General features: G+C 35.0%; 2 protein-coding genes across 9 annotated transcripts; both read left to right on the top strand.

The window, feature by feature from the left end:
- Positions 1-831: 831 nt before the first annotated feature.
- LOC109539653 lies at positions 832-3,105 on the top strand. 2 transcript variants are annotated; one of them, XM_048666769.1, is made up of 7 exons: positions 832-1,136; positions 1,216-1,477; positions 1,599-2,036; positions 2,092-2,288; positions 2,345-2,836; positions 2,960-3,007; positions 3,065-3,105. In XM_048666769.1, exons 1-7 carry the CDS (start codon positions 1,061-1,063, stop codon positions 3,085-3,087), a joined length of 1,536 nt encoding a protein of 511 aa, XP_048522726.1. In that variant the 5' UTR covers positions 832-1,060; the 3' UTR covers positions 3,088-3,105. The 2 variants fall into 2 exon arrangements, with proteins under 2 accessions (XP_048522726.1, XP_048522727.1); XM_048666770.1 differs by lacking the exon at positions 3,065-3,105 and having other exon boundaries at positions 2,960-3,037.
- A 3,299-nt stretch (positions 3,106-6,404) lies between these two features.
- On the top strand, positions 6,405-18,111 carry LOC125502319. Of its 7 annotated transcripts, none has more exons than XM_048666941.1 (12): positions 6,405-6,683; positions 12,410-12,595; positions 13,473-13,520; positions 13,575-13,622; positions 13,675-13,731; positions 13,791-13,835; positions 13,893-13,940; positions 14,011-14,278; positions 14,349-14,689; positions 14,745-14,903; positions 14,970-15,171; positions 16,230-18,111. In XM_048666941.1, the coding sequence occupies exons 2-12, from the start codon at positions 12,418-12,420 to the stop codon at positions 17,014-17,016; spliced, it is 2,181 nt and encodes a 726-aa protein (XP_048522898.1). In that variant the 5' UTR covers positions 6,405-6,683; positions 12,410-12,417; the 3' UTR covers positions 17,017-18,111. The 7 variants fall into 7 exon arrangements, with proteins under 7 accessions (XP_048522898.1, XP_048522900.1, XP_048522897.1 ...); XM_048666943.1 differs by lacking the exon at positions 6,405-6,683 and adding an exon at positions 6,898-7,112; XM_048666940.1 differs by lacking the exon at positions 6,405-6,683 and adding an exon at positions 10,706-11,183 and having other exon boundaries at positions 13,578-13,622.
- Positions 18,112-18,141: the final 30 nt, after the last annotated feature.

The following is an 18,141-nucleotide window of genomic DNA, read 5'->3' as shown; positions in this document are numbered from 1 at the left end:
AACCCTAAAATTCTCCTTCTACCAACGYTCCATCTTTGCTTTATKTTTCCTTGCATGATCAATGTAAGCATCTTATATCGCTGTCTATTCTGGTTCTTATTTCTGGTCTGTTTGGWCTCTATTTTCTGTGATCCGGSTGCCCGGATATTTGTATTTGTGAAYCCTTTCTATTTGTTGGTTCWATAAATTTATGATTGATTGTATTTTTACATTCTTCGTTATTATGATATATTTGATATTTCTTATATTTATTTTTAGTTCYTACTGTTCGCAMAATRTACMAGTTCTGTATAATAGTCTTTAGGGTTCTTCAGCKGAGSTTGCTGTAATAACTGKGTCGTCMGCGAATCTTAYATTGTTTATAATCTTCCGTTTACCATTAATCCTCCATTTYAGGAAGTAGGTSCCATTTGTCGAKKAATTCTGTTTGCAAAATKTTGACTAGTTTTTYGTGTYTAATCTTATCGAAGACATGAATATCACAATGAAATGGAACACTGGAACTAATCGTCTAAAGTTGCCTTATTTTTTTATAACAAGAAAAAGCAATTGTTTAACAAAAATTACGACAATATCTACATTTTTTGCCAAAATGTTCAAGCCTACTTGCAGCTCAATAGAATGCTCATAATTGGATCAGGGTTTCATCCTTGAACTATCGATAAGTCTGACAATCTGCAAGAAATTATAACATAGTAAATACTTGATAGAAACCCTATTAAACACGAACACATGTTGCAACATTCCATCCAATTTTAAGTGAATGATCTTCACTGTGAAATCAAACTTGACCTTTTCATAAAACATCGTTAGCCAGAGATAATTTTCAAAATATTCAATCATATTTTTGAATATGATAGTACCTACTATGTAATCAACTAATTGTAACCTCATAAGCGGCTGCTTTTCAGTTAAATCGAGACTTTATGTTTTCTGTTATCTGAGTGGTGGATGAATACTTCATCTACTACTTGAGTAATGTGTGTTTTTGTGCTGCGGTTTCTGAACTGACCACATTTCTTCTGATCTTGATTTTGCATATTGCAGAATCTTGAACTTAATGGATCCTAAATTAGCCGCACTTGTATTCATATGGATGTGGTTCAAGCCTTATTCCAAAGCCCTAACAGACGATGGTAAGAGTTGATTTTAAAACATGCATGATGTTTGGCTTTTTTCATCATAAACCTTCCAATCTACAGTCTTTAATTTCAGGACGTTTCCTAATTAACAACAATCAATGCAAAATTCCCGATTTGCCAGTCTTTTCCTCAGAGATTCGCTTCACACATTACAACCGAATTGAATGTTCCCGATTTCAATCACTGTTCAGCTACACCACAACACATGCAGGCAGATCTTGGCTTCGTCTACGAAGAGAAGAGGCTGATGAACAATTTGGAACTTCTGATATTCACTGCTGTTACAGCTACCTACACAGAAGTGGGTTCGAAGAGTATCCAGATGTAGGAGTTGTGTAAGTGGAAACAATACTTGCTTTGCATTGATTTTTGGTTGTTTTTTAAGTCAAAGAGTTTATCTAAGTACTTCAAGAATTGCATCGATTTGCCAGCATATAATAGTTGTTTCATTTTCAGAGCTTCCTACTGTACACACTTTTACAATTCCGTTGAATTAAAACACCATCTAGTCAAAGTGACCTGTAAAGCACTGAATAGTAGCTTCGGCCAACAGCAGTTTTACCCGGTGTATGAAAATGTCCATCAAGTAATCACTGTTTCTGAAGAAGTTGGTGAAAAAACCCAAAAACTGATCCAAAACAGTACGACAAAACCTATCAGTGTTTTGATGATAGTAATCGATTCTTTATCCAGGCTGAACTTTCACAGAACGATGAACCTCACTAAAGAATTCATACGAAATAATGGCTTCTATGAGTTCACGGGGTATAACAAGGTGGCTGACAACACATTTCCCAATGCCATGGCTTTATTAACAGGGTTCAATAATAAAGATTCGATGGAAATTTGTAAGCCTAAGGAACTGGATGGTTTAATCAACTGTCCATTCATTTGGTAAAAAAAGAGATTTTAAGTTAAAAAAGTTCTAGATCAAACGAGGCTTTTGTAGGAAGCAGTTCAGAGAGTTGGGCTTTGTTACCGCATATGCAGAAGACTGGTCGCAAATAGCAACTTTTAACTATTTGAAAAAGGGTTTCAAAGAGCAACCTACTGACTACTACTTTAAACCTTACATGGACGCCCTGATACTTTTGGAAACGCAATATCAAGACACCATGCCATTCTGTGCTGGACCAGAGAGTCAAGGTAACATTATAGAAGGGAACTTGGGCACTTTAAATAAAAAAGTTTTTTTTTTAAAGGAAATCGTATCATGAACCTTGCCTACGACTTTGCACAAGCATTCAAGCATTTGCCAAGTTTTGGACTATTTTGGATGAACAGTTTTAGCTATAATTACATTGCCACGCCCACAACTATGGATTTGGATGTTAAAATGTTCTTCCAAAACCTCAAAAGCTCTGGTATTCTAGATGAGACCATTGTGGTCCTATTGAGCGACCATGGCATCAGGTTTGGGGATATGATTTACACCAGACAGGGATTTTACGAGCTGAGACTGCCAATGAATTATATATCAGTGCCTGGGTGGTTTAAGCAGCAATTTCCAGTGGAATTTGCCAATTTTAGAGCCAACTCAGAAAAATTGACTAGTACTTATGACTTCTATATGACCCTGCAGCATGTGCTGCAGTTATCAGGAGTTAATCACACAATGACGCCTGCAAAAGCTTGCCTACAGTGTAGGTCATTTTTTGAGAAGATTCCGGATGAACGAAGCTGTGCAGAAGCAGGTAACACGTTTTTGATATTTGGGGGGAAACTGGTTAAAATTTAAAGATTTGGTATAGACAAAGTTGTTAAACGCGCTGTTGGTGATCATATTTAAGTTAATATTCCATGATTGATTTTTTTAGGTATTCCGGATATATGGTGCACCTGCAATGCGAACTTCACAGAAAATAGTACTGAATAAATATTAGTTATTAATCAAACCTGCTTTTTGTATTCCTGCCCTTTAGTTAGATCTCTCGATGGCTTTTGACACGGTTTCACTTTTTTGATATCCCGCCTGCCAGGAGGAATTATTATTTCTTCTCAACTAATCACGTCGCGTATGATCTCATTATGAGAACGGTGACCAGACACAAAAAAATTAACGCATCCTTAAGTAAAATACCTGGAGGAGAAGTATTTGGGGAAAATATAACGAGTCATAGAAAAATGCGGTATTAGAGGATGAACGTCAATAATTTATTGCGTTCACGTTCATGTTTCAAGTCGTTGTTACTTAATTTTTCTCAATTTCTTTTCCTTTGGGATGAAGCTCGGTTTTTGCGATTTTGCAGTGCAAATCTCAATCGCACCAGCATCTAAATAAATATATTTGTTATTTCTACGAAAACTAATCAATTTGATTACAACAATAGGCAGATTCTTGCTCAAGATGATTTGCTTTGAAAATGACCTCTACAACGCCCATTTGTTTCACTTTGAAAATTCCCGGAAGGGAAGTATGAAAATAATCATGACAGGTTTCATGTAAATATCGTATGAATGAATACATTTAATAGTGAACTCACGATTTTTCTTTGAAAATTTGCATTTTTCATGGCAAATGTGCGATTTTATCATAATTAGTTTGCAACGTGCAACGTTCTTATCGTGCAATTGTAACTGCTGCCATGCTGGTATGATCAATATCTCATATTTTCAGTTTAATTAACTTTCCTCAAATGTATTGCAGTTGTTTATTCTGATATCTCACAAAAATATCGTTATTTGCCTCTGCTAGCCATCTTCAAGCAAATTGTTGAATATACAAAGTGACTGGAAATAAACAAGTCCTGTTTTAGAAAATGGCTTGTTTTTTCGCTGTAAGCCCTGAACGATGGTTATAGCAACATTTTATTTTTATTTATGAGAGCTGTTTCTCTAAAAACATAAACAAAAACTTCAGAGCCTTAAAGCCGACAACTTTTCAGTTTAATTTACTTGCTTATAACGAATGCTGCCTATGATCTAACTTGATTTGCATCAATCATATTTTGGAAATTTGAAAAAAGTTGTTCCGAAACTCAAATAACCAACACATTTTTTGGATCTCCAAAGACAAGGCCGCCAAAAAAAGAATTTTTGAACAGAGTTTTCCGCTCAAAAGCCTCACTTTTTTTATTAAGATATATCAAGTGACGTCGATGCTACAAAATATGTATTAATAATAAGATCAAACAATGAACATGTACGTATTATTGCAACAGTTTTTGTTTCATTGTTTCCTTACTCAACAAATCCCTATCAACGAATATAAGCCTATTCTTCATTTTATCAGACGACATCTAATTCGCTCCTTACTTAGATTTTGTAAGATTTGTAGTATAAGTATTTTGCCAGTAAAAATTAAGAAAAGTACACATTCAATAAGCAAGCACCAATAATATTTGTTAGTTCGACAAACAAAAGAGTAAAGTTAGGCGTTTTGCTAAATTGTATAGAAGTTTATTGATAAAATAGACTGAATCCTGATTCCTGATAATCGTAAATTAAACCTTTCCAAACAGTTTTTATTGAATTCAATCGGCACTTTGGTCGCTTATTTAGATGTATCGTTCATCAGACTTAAGCCCACTATATAAAGCAAATTTTTAGGTTTTAGGAAATCTCATGCCATTCCCAGTATACAAAGTGGCTCATTTGCCATAAAGTACTGTTCTAATGTTCAATTATGGCAACATCATCCTCATGTCCCTCGCTTTCCAGATACCAAAGGATTAATACATCAAACGCTACAAGAAAATGCTAAACTAACATGAAAAAATGAAAATAACACAAAATTGTTGGAAGACCAATTTTAAAGCACACGATCCACACATAAAATATGGTTCTTCAAAAGTAAAACGCCAGACAATGATAGTAAAATACAATTAAACGAACTATCAGACGATGAACTACATTTTTCTAAATAATAACAATTAAATATTTTCAAAGTTGGTTATAAAGACAACAATCAGCAGTTCATATCCAGAGCTCTTCGTGTGGCGGTTTCTAACTGGTTCACCTCTGAAAGTGTTAAAGAAACAAAATATTCTTCGATTTAAAATTAAGCTACCTACTAAAATTCTTGGAATAAAAAATTATCCAAAGCAATAATCACCGCACTAAAGAAAGCATCAAAGGAAACAAAAAAGTATATCGGGCAGTGCTAACACATTGAATAATTAAACAGTTAATCAATCCAGACTAAAAAGAATAAAATGTTTTAATTATCACTTAAAATATTGAGAAGTGCGAAGAAGACCTAACGGCATGCGTAACCTATCCGAAAAAAAAATTATCAAATTCCACGATCTGAGGAATTAATTGATATTAACGACTTAATGTTTAGGTAAATAAAACAATTGCTTGCAATTTTTCACTTTCGCCTGGTTACCATTCAAAAGTTTAGTTTCGCACTTAAAACGGATCACTTTTTATTTGGAAAAACCTTATTTTTTATATCATAGTGAATATTCCCAAGGGGATTTTCGATAAGCACATTATCTTCAAGGGGCGACCAAGGAGTTACCATGTGTTATACGTATAAATTGACGAGAATCAGAGATTTGATAAGGTGATGGTTTTGTCTACACAAAAAATTTTGGACCTTATTTGGCTGGAAAGTTCCGTTAGTGGCTGAAATGTTGCAGTTCTTTATAGGGTAAAGAGCTAAATTTTCAGAAGGGATTTCGATAAGCCACTTTTAATTGCAGCCTTATTTTACTGGGAACATTAAGCAATAGCAAAGTCAATGCTAAAGTAACGAACGTGATCTTTTGATAAATTTAACGTTCAATAGGTGGCACACTTTTGCACATCCCCTTGTACGTCTTTTTGCATACGAGGTGCTGGTTGAGTGTATAAAATACAAAGTGTGCGCTTGAAGATCAGATATTATGTGGTGAAGGGCCAGCGATCACTGGAATTAGTGGCTGATTATTAATTTGACTAAAAATTCAAGGATTTACTTTAAACGTAAGTAGTATCAATGTTTTTGTATTAATTTTCAAACGTCTCAGGAGAGAATTGTTTAAATGAAAAACTTTAAATGCAGCCAGGTAATAGTTTTTTGTATAAAATAAAAAGACAAAACACGAACAATATATGAGTTAAATCATCATTATATCAACCGCCGCACATAATTGGAGATAAATTCTAAATAAATAGAACCAAATATTCAGCGGCAGCTTACGCTCTTTGATATTGGCTAGTTCTCAATTTTATCAATTTATGCCACCTGAAAGCATGAAACTGGCGGTTATTAAAGTAAAGTATGAAAGTATGAATTTAATTTTTCCATGGCAAAACATCCAGAAGCGTTCGTAACATTGCAAGCATTCAAACATAAGAGGCGTTTGAGTGAATGTCAACAATAGTGCAAATTATTAGAACTGTGGGCGTTTAATAGATACCACGGCAAGCCACAAAGTGTGTTCTGGCTTCCGAGTGATTACACTTTTTCAACAAAGCATCTAGTTGTGAAGTGATTAGAAGAATATTGATATTTCTCCTATTATCAACAATTAGTCGCATTGAGCATACAAAATGTACGGTCGCTTTCCAGCTTTCAGAGTGCTCCTTCAGAACGCAGAAAGGTTTTTTAAGGTAAGAATCAGAGTCATTTTTATACGGGAGTTTTCAACTGCGGCACAAGGCGCAACCTCTTTAAAAAATCCATTCACTTGTTAACATTTGCTAATATTAATGTAATTCATCTGATTTTGAAACTAAGGCGTCCGAAGACAAAAAAAATGAAGTACCAATTAAGCATAATAAACTTTCCTTGCTAGTATTAAACCGCATGAATTATGGTCGATTACACCTATATAAAGCAGTGCAATTTGAATTTTATGCAATTAGTTCCTTGTGCCAATATTAGATCCATACATCTATTAATAGATTGAATAATTGTGCAAATGTTGGGCAGTGTGTTAGTAGAAAGTGATTGTCCGAATATGTGAATCGAAAGTGTTGCTTTTGGATGCACAGCTTGTATTTTTGGTAAACGCCCAGACGGAATATGGCTGGGAAATAGTAAGTGCATAGATTTGTGAAGATTTAATATTTGTTTACTGCTGCCAGTGCGAACTTGAAGATATTTTAAACAATTACTACCAGTGAAGGAATATTTATTCCAAGGGTATCTGCAGATAAAACATTAATTTATTGCTGTTTATCGCTTAATAGCTGCAAGTTAGCGTGGCGAAGGATAAAACTATAAAATGGAAAAACAAAGTAAAATATATACAAAGATTATACAATTTTCTAGCCATCAGAGCAAATATTTATTAGGCAATTCGATCGTTGGAGAAACTTGAAAAAATCGTAAACTAACTAAATCAAAAAAAAAATGCATAGGGAAACCAGTGGCAAAATTTTGAACTATGTAATGTGTAATAAAAATAAGAAATTATATGCTTTTTATTAGAGCAAAACAATTAAATAATTCTACTTTTCAATAATGAAATGCGCAACAAATGCCTTAGAAATCAAACAGTACAACTACCAGACTATGAAAAATTTTCGAAGGAGAAAAGTGGATAAATAGTTCATATCCAGAGCTAAACGTGCTGCGGTTTCTAATTCTTTTCACATTTGAAGATGTAAACAATTCTTACTGTCAAAACGTTAGTAACTACTTGGATTCCACGAAATTGGTTTTGAAACATTTTCCTAGTTATCGCCTGATGTATTAAGGATGGAACTATATAGAGCGAAAAAAGCAACAGTAAAAAAATATTTGAACGCACAAAGAGCATATATGTTTTTCTAGTTTTTATGAGCCATTTAGCTATCAAACAATCTTGAAAGTAAATATTTTGAGAAAAAGTTTGAGGATGTATATAATTCTGTTGGACGCATCACATCAATTCATCAACCATAAAAACAATTTTTTTTTGTAGTATAACAAAAAACTTACTGATCTTCCGACAAGGTATGATTGCATTAACCTACATCGTAACATTATTTACGTGGGATAAGCTCAGAGGTCATTTTACGGCATTGAATGGCAAAAGAATCACGGATCTGTCAATTAAATTCTCACATGAAAATGTGCGAAAAAACGTTGAGTTTAACACATAGAAGTAAAGCTATACTAATTTGTTAGTCATTAATTTCATTTAGACAAAATCAAACAACATCGTCTTGCTACTTACGGTGACTCATGTTGTTAATTTTGTTGCTTCCTCGGACTCTGCTAAAGTAGTAACAAATTGTGAAATTAATGACTAGAAAAGCGTAACAGTGTAAATAATACAAGTGTTTATTATACTGATCAGAGTTGCATAAATAATATGAAAAACAGATCACAGGTTTAGGGCTTTGCTGACGGTTTGAAAGATGAGGGAAGAAATTAAGAAAGACACGATAAAGGTAGGAAAACACCTAGTTGATGGATGAAAGATGCTGCACTTCTCAAAACTTATTATTTAGCCAAATTTGCAACTGATTGGTCTGGAAAGCTCCATAATTTAGTTCAAGAAATCAAATCGACTGCATGCTCTTTAAAAAACGTCTAAAATATACAATTAAAAACGGTAAATTGGCTTGGAGCACAACCCTTTTGTCGCTGGACGGTGACTAAACTGAAAGACGACAAAACGAACTCAGAGAGTCAGCCAAATAATTGGAGCAGAAGTAAACCATAAGTTAACAAGCTTACACAAGAACAATCCCGAAGGTATATTATTGTAGGAATATGCAAATTACATCTTCGAGAAACTTTAAGACGGAACATAAGTTGTTGATCGATCACACTATGAATCTCGGGAACCGTCGAGGACTGACGAAGAACTAACCAGAAGAACACGAAAAAAAGTTCATAAGAAAAACAATCGAAGATTTCAAGCCAGATGGATGAAGAGAGAATGCTCAGAAGTAGAAAAAAATAGAAAAATAAAGAAAGTGATTGGAATCTAAAACATGAGAACACTCGTGCCTCGTGCAAATAATCAAAGCCATTTAGTTTCATGAGAACACCACCTAAAGAAGATGTGGATCAGATATATGACAGACAAATTCAGAGCTTCAAATCCAATACCTTTTGAGGCAGCTACTAGCGAAGCGTTGAAGGCAACAAACAATAATCGTTACAAGGATACTAGCAAATACATTAAAAGCTGGGGCTACAAAGACAAGCAAATGAATCCTCCTTTAAACCCCTTTTAAAAATGAATGTTGTATTTGGCAATCTCTGGTAATATTGATTCAGAATTAATTTTATCTTCTCTATTAATGCAGCAAATACTAAAAATGGGCTACTCAAAAATTTGGTTAAACCGACATATTTGAGAAATTCCCTTTCTGGAATTTAATGGATGGTTAATCAAAAATCAAATTTAGAAGATGATTTAAAAAAGATACAAAAATAAAGTAATACTTGGACCATAAAAGACACATCACAAATTATCCATATTCCGTGAATATAACATGTTACAAATCAAAATGCTCTACAAAGTACAAACATCGATAAACCAGCGGAATGACATCATGTCTTCAACATATCTTGAGAAGTGATAAATATCGTCGTTTCTAACTTATACTCAAGGGCAGGATTGAAGGGTGCCGAAGAGTATTAAGAGTAAAAAAGATGCAGGAATCGTGGCTCAGAAATATTCGACATCTGACTGAGATCAGAAGAACCGGCCGGACACCTGAAAGACGAAGATGGATCTAATGAAACTAGAGTAAAAGAAAAAAATGTTCTCAACAACTAACAACTTTGCAACGTTAAAATGTTGCCTTGGGCTGTAAAAGCATTTTCCTTCTACATAAAGTAGACGAGAAAAATATTTAAATAGTAAGAAATTTTATAAAATGTTACAATAAACGTAAAGATACTGCAACACAAAGTTATTTATACCTACTTTGATAAATTCCTGATGCTTAAATAAGAAGAATGAAATCTTTGAGAAAATAATTCGTGTTTAAACTGGACAAAATCATTAAAAAATACACGGAAGCAAGCAAAGAAGTAGGGGCAAACACACAGGAAAATGTAATGGCATGCAAAACGGCAAGAGCTTTGAAGAAGTAACGCAGGGTAAAACCAGTCAAGGAAATGTAGGAGAATGCGAAGAAACAAAAGAAGATGCAGAAGCAAAGAAATCTAAAAACATAGACTCAAAAGGAATTTTGGAAAATAACAATAAATAAACGAACGCGAAAGTAAATGTTGGTGAACAGATAAAGGCAGAAAATCCAAATCCTTGTTGGAGCTCAGAAGATTAAAGTGGGAAATCTACTATAGCTCACCGATATAAAACATCACCAGCTGCAGCAATTTGAGCGCAAAAATTCTTATATGTTTAATGAAGAAAACCAAGGTAAAAAGTGAGGATAATTAGCATTCAGGAGTCAAGTTCCAACTGGAAAAGTTTCCAGAACTGGATTGATACATGTGACGCATGTAAGCCGACTGTGGCAGCGAGTGTTGAACAAGAGTTCCTCCTTTCTGGTTATTAATGAAGGTTGATTAGAAAGGTATCACATTTTGTTGAAAGGCGATTGAGATCTGCATTCCTAACTATTCTGTGAAATGCTGAAAAACCAATTTTAGTCCGGAAGGAAACACGCAAGAGAAATACAAATGTTACAGTTTTGCTGAAAGGACCATTAATTCAAACCAAATATAATCCTGTCGTTATTAATAGGCAAAGGAAATGAACAGGAGAAAACAACTTCATCAAAGCGCCTCAAAAAAAACACCCATTATCTAAGTCAAAAAACACAAGTTAAAGAAAGAAAGTAGCAAAAACTTGGACGCTTTCCCAAAATCCGCCCTGTACATTTCCGCATGAGCTTTTAAAGCTATCAACCCTCCGATCTACGCGCAGAATCCCCTTATTGATATTCCAGAATTTCATCACTCCTTCCTCCGGCACAGTTATCTTTAGCTGATGCCTGTCTCTATTTTGCCCCATAGAAAGCTACACCCAATATATCCCTGATTGAGACTGAATGGCAATATAAATAAAACAACCTGCGTGATTCTTACTGAAAGTAAAATAAGATGGTTGTGGATTTTAGAAGTGCGTGCAGCTTCAGCAACCTGCGGATCTTCAGATTTTTTATGGTAATAGAAGATCATGCGGACTGTTAAAGGTATTCGCATTTTGTCAGTGTTTACCACATTATTCGTAGATATTTCTTCGGTATTGATTGTTTTTAGCAATATCTTGGCAAAGGTTCAATCTTACGTTGCGCTTATCAATACGTTATTTTATTGCCTCCAATCAGTATAGAAAGAGTTGATTAATTGTGGGTAATTTTTATTGTCAGTCAAGCGAATTCTTCGAAAAGCTATTCTATTTCTTATTTCCCATAGTGTTTCTTAAATTTGGCTTTTTAGTTTAAGCACTGAAAATGTGTACACAGACTTTGTACGGAATAAAAACCAAATTCAAAAATTTTAAAGCAAAAATAATACACAAGTGGAAAGAAATAGTTGTTTGCTCATTTGGACCCATTGGGAAATTGTGTAGATATCTCTTGGATATGATGGTAATGGATAAATTTTTTTAGACTAAATTTCGAAATTATTTCGAATTCAACCATGTCTTCCTTTAATATCTTCCAGTTAGGTTCGAACCTAAAATATTCCAAGCGTGTTCTAATCATCCAGTCCTGCATATTGATCCGATGTAACCCCGTTAGACTTTTTCTGCGAGAATTACAAAACTCTAGCGACTTGGCTTAAATTGTGTTTGTAGAAGACGGTGATACTTTCCTTGCAAATATGTTAGACTTTTATTTAGTATCAATTTTTCTTGGATTTTCAAGTCATCGGTGGAAAAATGTTGGATAATTTAGGCAATTTGAATTCAATTTCAATACACGCAGTTTAAAGCAAAAAAATGGGAAATTCGACCCATTAACTGGGTATGTTCAGTTCAAATAACTGATAAATGCAAAGTCGATCTTGTACATTTTAAGCGACATTCTTCTGCAGCCAAACGTTTTCAAATAACACACTATTTAAGGTCTAGAACTCTCTAAAAATTTGCCAGACAAGTCGTAGCTAATGCATCACATATCATGAAATTAGAGATTATTATTATTAATCTTTTAAATATTGAGCGGTCTTATTATTTACTTACAATCATAGATCCCAAATGACAAAAACGATTTCAAACTAGGAAGGTGAGAGATAATTAGAAAATTTGAATTCTGGTCAGTTCTAGATGAATATGATAAGAGAGCAATAATTAAAAAACAGCCTAAGAAACAATAATGTGTTATTAAATATTAAAATTACTTAATGGCTCTTCCGGCGATGTCCCATATTTTACATAATTCATTCATTCCCTGGCTAATTAATTTTTTTTCAGGCATAAACATGAATCACTTTCCTTTTAACGGCCTTTGGAAGAAAATGATATTCGTTTTGTTTATTTCTGGAAGCATCCTGCTCACGATTTCATACTACGACTATGCCACCGTGTTGAAATACCAATATCTAATAAATTCCAGCTTGAATCCCGGAAACCAGTCAACTGATAATAATCACACAGAAGGTTAGTAAAACTTAATTATCCTATTTGCATAAACAATAAAGCACTCATTCAATTAAAGGCCATTTTTTGGCTAATTTTTAGACAAGAACATCTTTAAATTCACCCAATTATAGGTAGTTTATTACATCATTTTGCTACGCAGTTGTTGTAATTCTGTACACTGTTTTTTCCTGCGGATTATTCTCTATTAGTCTACACTTTTTAAATCGCAGCAAATAGAAACTGTATAAGAAAACTACGCTGCATTTAATAATCTGGAAATTCACTGACAGATTGACTAAAAATAGGTATTGAACAGAAAAATATGTACAGTTTAACTGTTTATTTCACTTGAACCTTGAATCCATTTTATTTACTTCGCTTCTCTTGGCTTCGACCGAGTTGTATTAACCTTTAAAAAAATCCAGCTGTACTTACTAGATTATTCGCGATTGCAAACAAAAAATTATTTAAATTATTTAATAAAAGTAGACAAATTTTCCATATCTTTACAATCCTTAAAATAAGTGCTGCTTTAGAAATTCAAGCGCAGAATGAATCCGAAGGGTTTGCTATTTAGGTCCTAGCCAGGACTCAATGGCCAGCAAAAATGAAGCATAAAATAGGCCAAAGCGAAATGAAGGAATTTATAAGATCGAGATACACATACAGCAAAAACTTATTGTGCGCTCAAAAATCAAATTTTCGAATAAACAAAAAAAATTATGGCAAAGGTAAAAATAAAGTTACAACACTGGTTGTAACAAGAACACACGTAACACACACAAGTTGCATGAAAAATAATACATTTCAACGGGAGTTTTACGAAAAACTAGCGGTTTTTAGAGCATCTAACACTTAATCTTTTAATGGCTTTCAATTTTATTTCCCTTTTCAGTTGTCAATAAAACAGCAGCAAAGAATCTCCGTGGTGGCCATGTGGAAGGTAAAGATTCAAATCTTAAAGCGCTTTAAAACACTAGATGATGTATATTTTCAGAAGACAGCAGGTTTGAACAGGAGGACTTGCAGGAAGAAGGCACACACGGTATTAGTTTGGCTAGTGACAAAAATTCAGTCTAACAGATGAATGTTTTCAGAGACCAACAGTGTTTCACATCAGGATACGACTACTTGGAAAGTGAAAAACCTTGAAGGTACTTAATAGAAAACCTTTCGTGGCGTGAATTTACAGACTTATTTGCCTGATTTTTAGAAACCAACAGAAAAACAACGCAGGGTTTAAAGGAACACCAACAAGGTGACCAACTGTTGTGAAGTGCATGTTTTCATATTACATAAATATTTGCAATTTCAGCTTCTACTCATCCAGTAGAGCAGGATTCTAATGCAGCAAACTTAAACAGTAAGTATTCTTCCTAGTGATTTATTCCGTTTTAAAACACAGCACGTAAAGCCAGTTAATTCAATTGCAGATGAGGGCTCCTATCTAGTATCCAGTTCAAAATGCAAAATAAAAAACCAAGATCCCTTTTCCTCTGATGCTAAACAATTCCTCAAACCCAGCAAATACAAGAGATGCACCAAAATCCCTTTGCTAACTTATGTGACGAAAGAAGACAATATTGCAACAGTTCACGTGGATGCTAAGCTGATTCCTCAATACACTAAAAGCACCATATCCTGCTGCTACTCAGATGTATCCAGAGGCAAACCAATGAAAAATCGGGACGATTCTATTCAGTAAGAACACTGTCCTAAATCGCTTTTGAACTGGCCGATAACTTTTGAGTTTACAGATTTGTTATTGTAGGTTGACCACGTGCACAGAGTTTGAGAAGAACGTGACGATTTCAAAGGAGGCGATCCTCGTTCGTTGCATTGAACACAATACAAAAGAGAAAATTTACGAAAACGTCCATACTTCTATTAGAATAACCAGTAACGTCCAGAACAAAATTAACTTCTATGACAATAGTACGATTAAACCGTTGAGTGTCCTTTTCGTCGGCATCGACAGCATTTCCAGGCTTAATTTTATTAGAGCTTTACCAAAAACTTGCAAGTATGTGGAGAACAATGGCTGGATATCCTTGAAAGGGTACAATAAAATCGATGACAATACTTTCCCCAATCTTATGGCGATACTAACGGGTTGGTTCAGGAAAGTCAATACGAAACTTCCAACGAAATGCGTTGATTTTTGCAGGCTTTAATCAGACAACTGCCTATGCGATCTGCAAACCCAAAACCATGGGCTTCCTGGACAAATGTCCAATGTTATGGTACAAGTACAGGGACTTTTCCTATGTTACAGCTTATGCCGAAGATGAAGCCAATATCAGCACTTTTAATTTCAACAAAAAGGGTCAGTACTTTGATGCCTTCTTTGTATAAATATGCTGATGGTCTGGGCGTAATCTGGCTCTTCCAGGGTTTGTATCTTCTCCAACCGATTATTATTTCCGCCCTTATATAATGGCAACCGAAAGGCTGAATAAAGTGTCGGTCAGTTCAATGGGATATTGCACAGGACCAGAAACAGCTGGTGAACGAATTCTGAATCTGGTCAAGGAGTTTGGCGTTACCTTCAAGAATCAGCCCCATTTTGGGTTCTTCTGGATGAACACTTTCAGGTAAGATATTAACAATGAAAAATTCGCTTAGTTGAAGTTAAACATGTTGAAAAGGATTGCAAGCATCGTGAGATATTTGCAAGAAGAACGAGTTTTATCACTTCAGAACATGACTTTTCATTGTTTATTACAATGTTTGGATCCGATATTGTATCGGAAGTCTGTGATTTAATATGGAGTGTCTGAAAATGTTCGAAATCATGCAAAATCTGTGCGGAATTCATTAACGGTTTTCCTTGGATGTTTGCACATTTTTCGGTACAAGAATCGGCCGATTTGGAATCTCCCCAAGGAGAGTATAACTACGCGTTACGTAAAAAGTTTTGAGGAGCACACTTTAAAAATGAACCACAAATACGCCGTCTGCCGACAGGTTTGTGAACAAATACCCGCCTGGATGCATGGAACGAGGTTTTTCTCAAATACTTTTAAAACAGTTTCAAATCGTAAACTACATTGTAAATGCCGCCAGAAAAAGTTTTTAATTCGGGACGTTTTGTTCGTCGCTGATTTGGACATCGGCTACGGCGGTTAATTTGAGGAAAACGTTCACGACACTGAGAGCCGAGCAGCAAAACACCGTCCATTAGTAAGTGTTTGCTTTCTTCGTCTCAAACAGTGTCGTACCCAAAGAGCTCGGCACAACTTTCGCCTGAATCCAGGAAGTTTCAACACTGAGGCAATAAACAGCTGATTTAGAAGCTTTTCACGCCTTTTAAAATTTAGATCCGCAACATGTTCAAGTGCAGCTGACCCATAAAGTCTTTTTTATGAAAAGAGGCCCTAGAAATCATTTTTTACCTCAAAAGATACTGGTTTCAGTAGAGACTATTTACAAGCGCATCAAGAACTATTGAACAACCAATTTTGATTTTTGAGTAACATTTGGTTGATTTTTTCGCGATTTTCCAAGAATCTGATTATAATCGTCTTCGTTGCGTTCCTTTGCGAGTTTTGCTTTGAACGCATGACCCAAACCCAAGCTGAAACCTCCATTTCCTCTACACGTCTGTATATTTATCCAAATGTGTTAAAATCATCCAAAGCTTTTGTTTCAGCCACAACGAAATCAGCACGCCAACAATGATGGACAATAAATTGAGAGGCTTCTTGATCGATTTGGACCACAAAGGTGTCACCAACAACACCATCATCATTTTCCTGAGCGACCATGGGATTCGATTTGGTGACATTCGAACCACCGAAACTGGATGGCTGGAAGAGCGACTGCCCTTCATCTACTTTTCCTTCCCGCCCTGGTTTAAAGACAGGTTCCCAAGGGAATATGGAAACTTCCAGAAAAACACTGACAAACTCACAACGCCCTATGATCTACATATGACGCTCCAGCACGTTCTCACTATGTCAGGATTGAATCATACGATCAGTCCAAGCAATGCTTGTCCAAGATGCAAGTCGCTTTTTGAAGAGATACCCAAAGAACGATCGTGTGAAGATGCGCGTATTACAGACCATTGGTGTACTTGTGCGGGATACACACAGACGAAGTTGCAGCCTGCAGCCGAGAAAAAAGTAGCTAAAGTGATAGTAGCTGCTGTTAATGCACAGGTGGCGACCAAAGAGGGTGGAAGCAAATGTGCCAAATATACAGTAAGTGGAATTACGACTCGACTGTCGCACAAGTTTTCCTACAAAAACACGTCGTATATCCTGGTCATTCTAAAGACCAACCCTAAAGCAGTATTTGAAGCGACTGTAAGTTTTAATGGTGATATTATGAATAGCACGTTCAAAACTGGAAGTATTAGTAGGCTAGATTATTACAGTACACATAGTCATTGCGTCTCTGATGCAAATTTGAAGAAATATTGTTACTGTATATAGACTTTAATGTTATCGTTATGGGATTTTTGGTTGAAATTATAGATAATTCCTGCATTTTAACCACAATATTATATATTGAAGATCATCAGATTCGTTTGGGAAATTACGCATAGTTTTAACCAATTATTCTTTCCACGTGCCTTGACTATTTGTTATTAGACGTACTTGCCAAAGACTATTTACAATAAGTATTTATGATCTCTATATGTTTACAGAAATTATATTTCATAATTGCGCTTTTTCGCCTTCGTTCAGCGTCGAATTGCTCAAAAGCGACACTTAGTTCGAATTTTCCACAAAAGTGTACATACACTTTTGATCCATGCCAAACTCTACATTAAGTAAGATATGCATCTAAAATATATCATATTGTGTAACATGTAAAGCTATATAGGACATATGATATAAGACTTTCTAATTCTGTAGAAAATGATCCATATTTAGTTGAAGAATGGTGCTAATGGAGAATTTTATTGGCGTTACAAGGACAATATTGATAAAACTGGTGAAATTTTTGTGTTTTTAGGCTGTGGTGGAAAAGCATGTGTGGCTTGCAAAAGGCAGGAATAAACTATTTTCCGCCACCTCGCCAGTTTCAAGAAATGGCCGCACACACACAGCATATCAAAAGCCAATCCCTTTTGATACAATGTTGTGTGTTTTTAAAGTCAAACAATTTAACGGAAACAAAAGGAAATACACAGTACAATGTCAAATTGCCAAAACTCTTTTTCGGCTCATTTAAATTCCAATCAAAATCAGATCAGTAAAACGTCTAAATATTAACTGGAAATGCAAATAATTACATAAATTCGCAATCTGTGATATATATTTCCAAAATTAGATGCGATTATCGCTTAATTTGGATCAACATATCTGATTTTCTCTATTCCATAGTGAATCCCCAGCAGTTGCTGTTTGATTCCTCAGTAGCCGTAGAAAACATTGTTACCAGTTATAGTTTTAAGACTCAACTGTATTTGAACTATTTATGTTTTAGGAAATAATCTAGTCATGTACCATTGCAACAATGTTATGGCGACAATTCGGATGGTTAATTAGATATGTATGACGTAATACAATTTTACTCCTTGGGATGTTGGTATTTCTTCGCCCCACACGCAC

Source organism: Dendroctonus ponderosae, unplaced genomic scaffold, assembly GCF_020466585.1.
Source record: "Dendroctonus ponderosae isolate FM_Combo_2020 unplaced genomic scaffold, Dpon_F_20191213v2 Dpon_F_20191213_5, whole genome shotgun sequence".
Lineage (NCBI taxonomy): Eukaryota > Metazoa > Arthropoda > Insecta > Coleoptera > Curculionidae > Dendroctonus > Dendroctonus ponderosae.
Note: the sequence above shows the minus strand (reverse complement) of the source record. Positions and strands in the feature narration are given on the sequence as shown.

Excerpts from the sequence above, each read along its gene's own strand:
- LOC109539653 (XM_048666769.1), top strand. The coding sequence starts at position 1,061 with ATGGATCCTAAATTAGCCGCACTTGTATTCATATGGATGTGGTTCAAG. Across the intron at positions 1,137-1,215 it reads CAAAGCCCTAACAGACGATG|GACGTTTCCTAATTAACAAC; the intron begins GTAAGAGTTGAT and ends CTTTAATTTCAG. Across the intron at positions 1,478-1,598 it reads TATCCAGATGTAGGAGTTGT|AGCTTCCTACTGTACACACT; the intron begins GTAAGTGGAAAC and ends TTTCATTTTCAG.
- LOC125502319 (XM_048666939.1), top strand. Across the intron at positions 13,732-13,790 it reads GAAAGTGAAAAACCTTGAAG|AAACCAACAGAAAAACAACG; the intron begins GTACTTAATAGA and ends CCTGATTTTTAG. Across the intron at positions 14,279-14,348 it reads AATCGGGACGATTCTATTCA|GTTGACCACGTGCACAGAGT; the intron begins GTAAGAACACTG and ends TTGTTATTGTAG.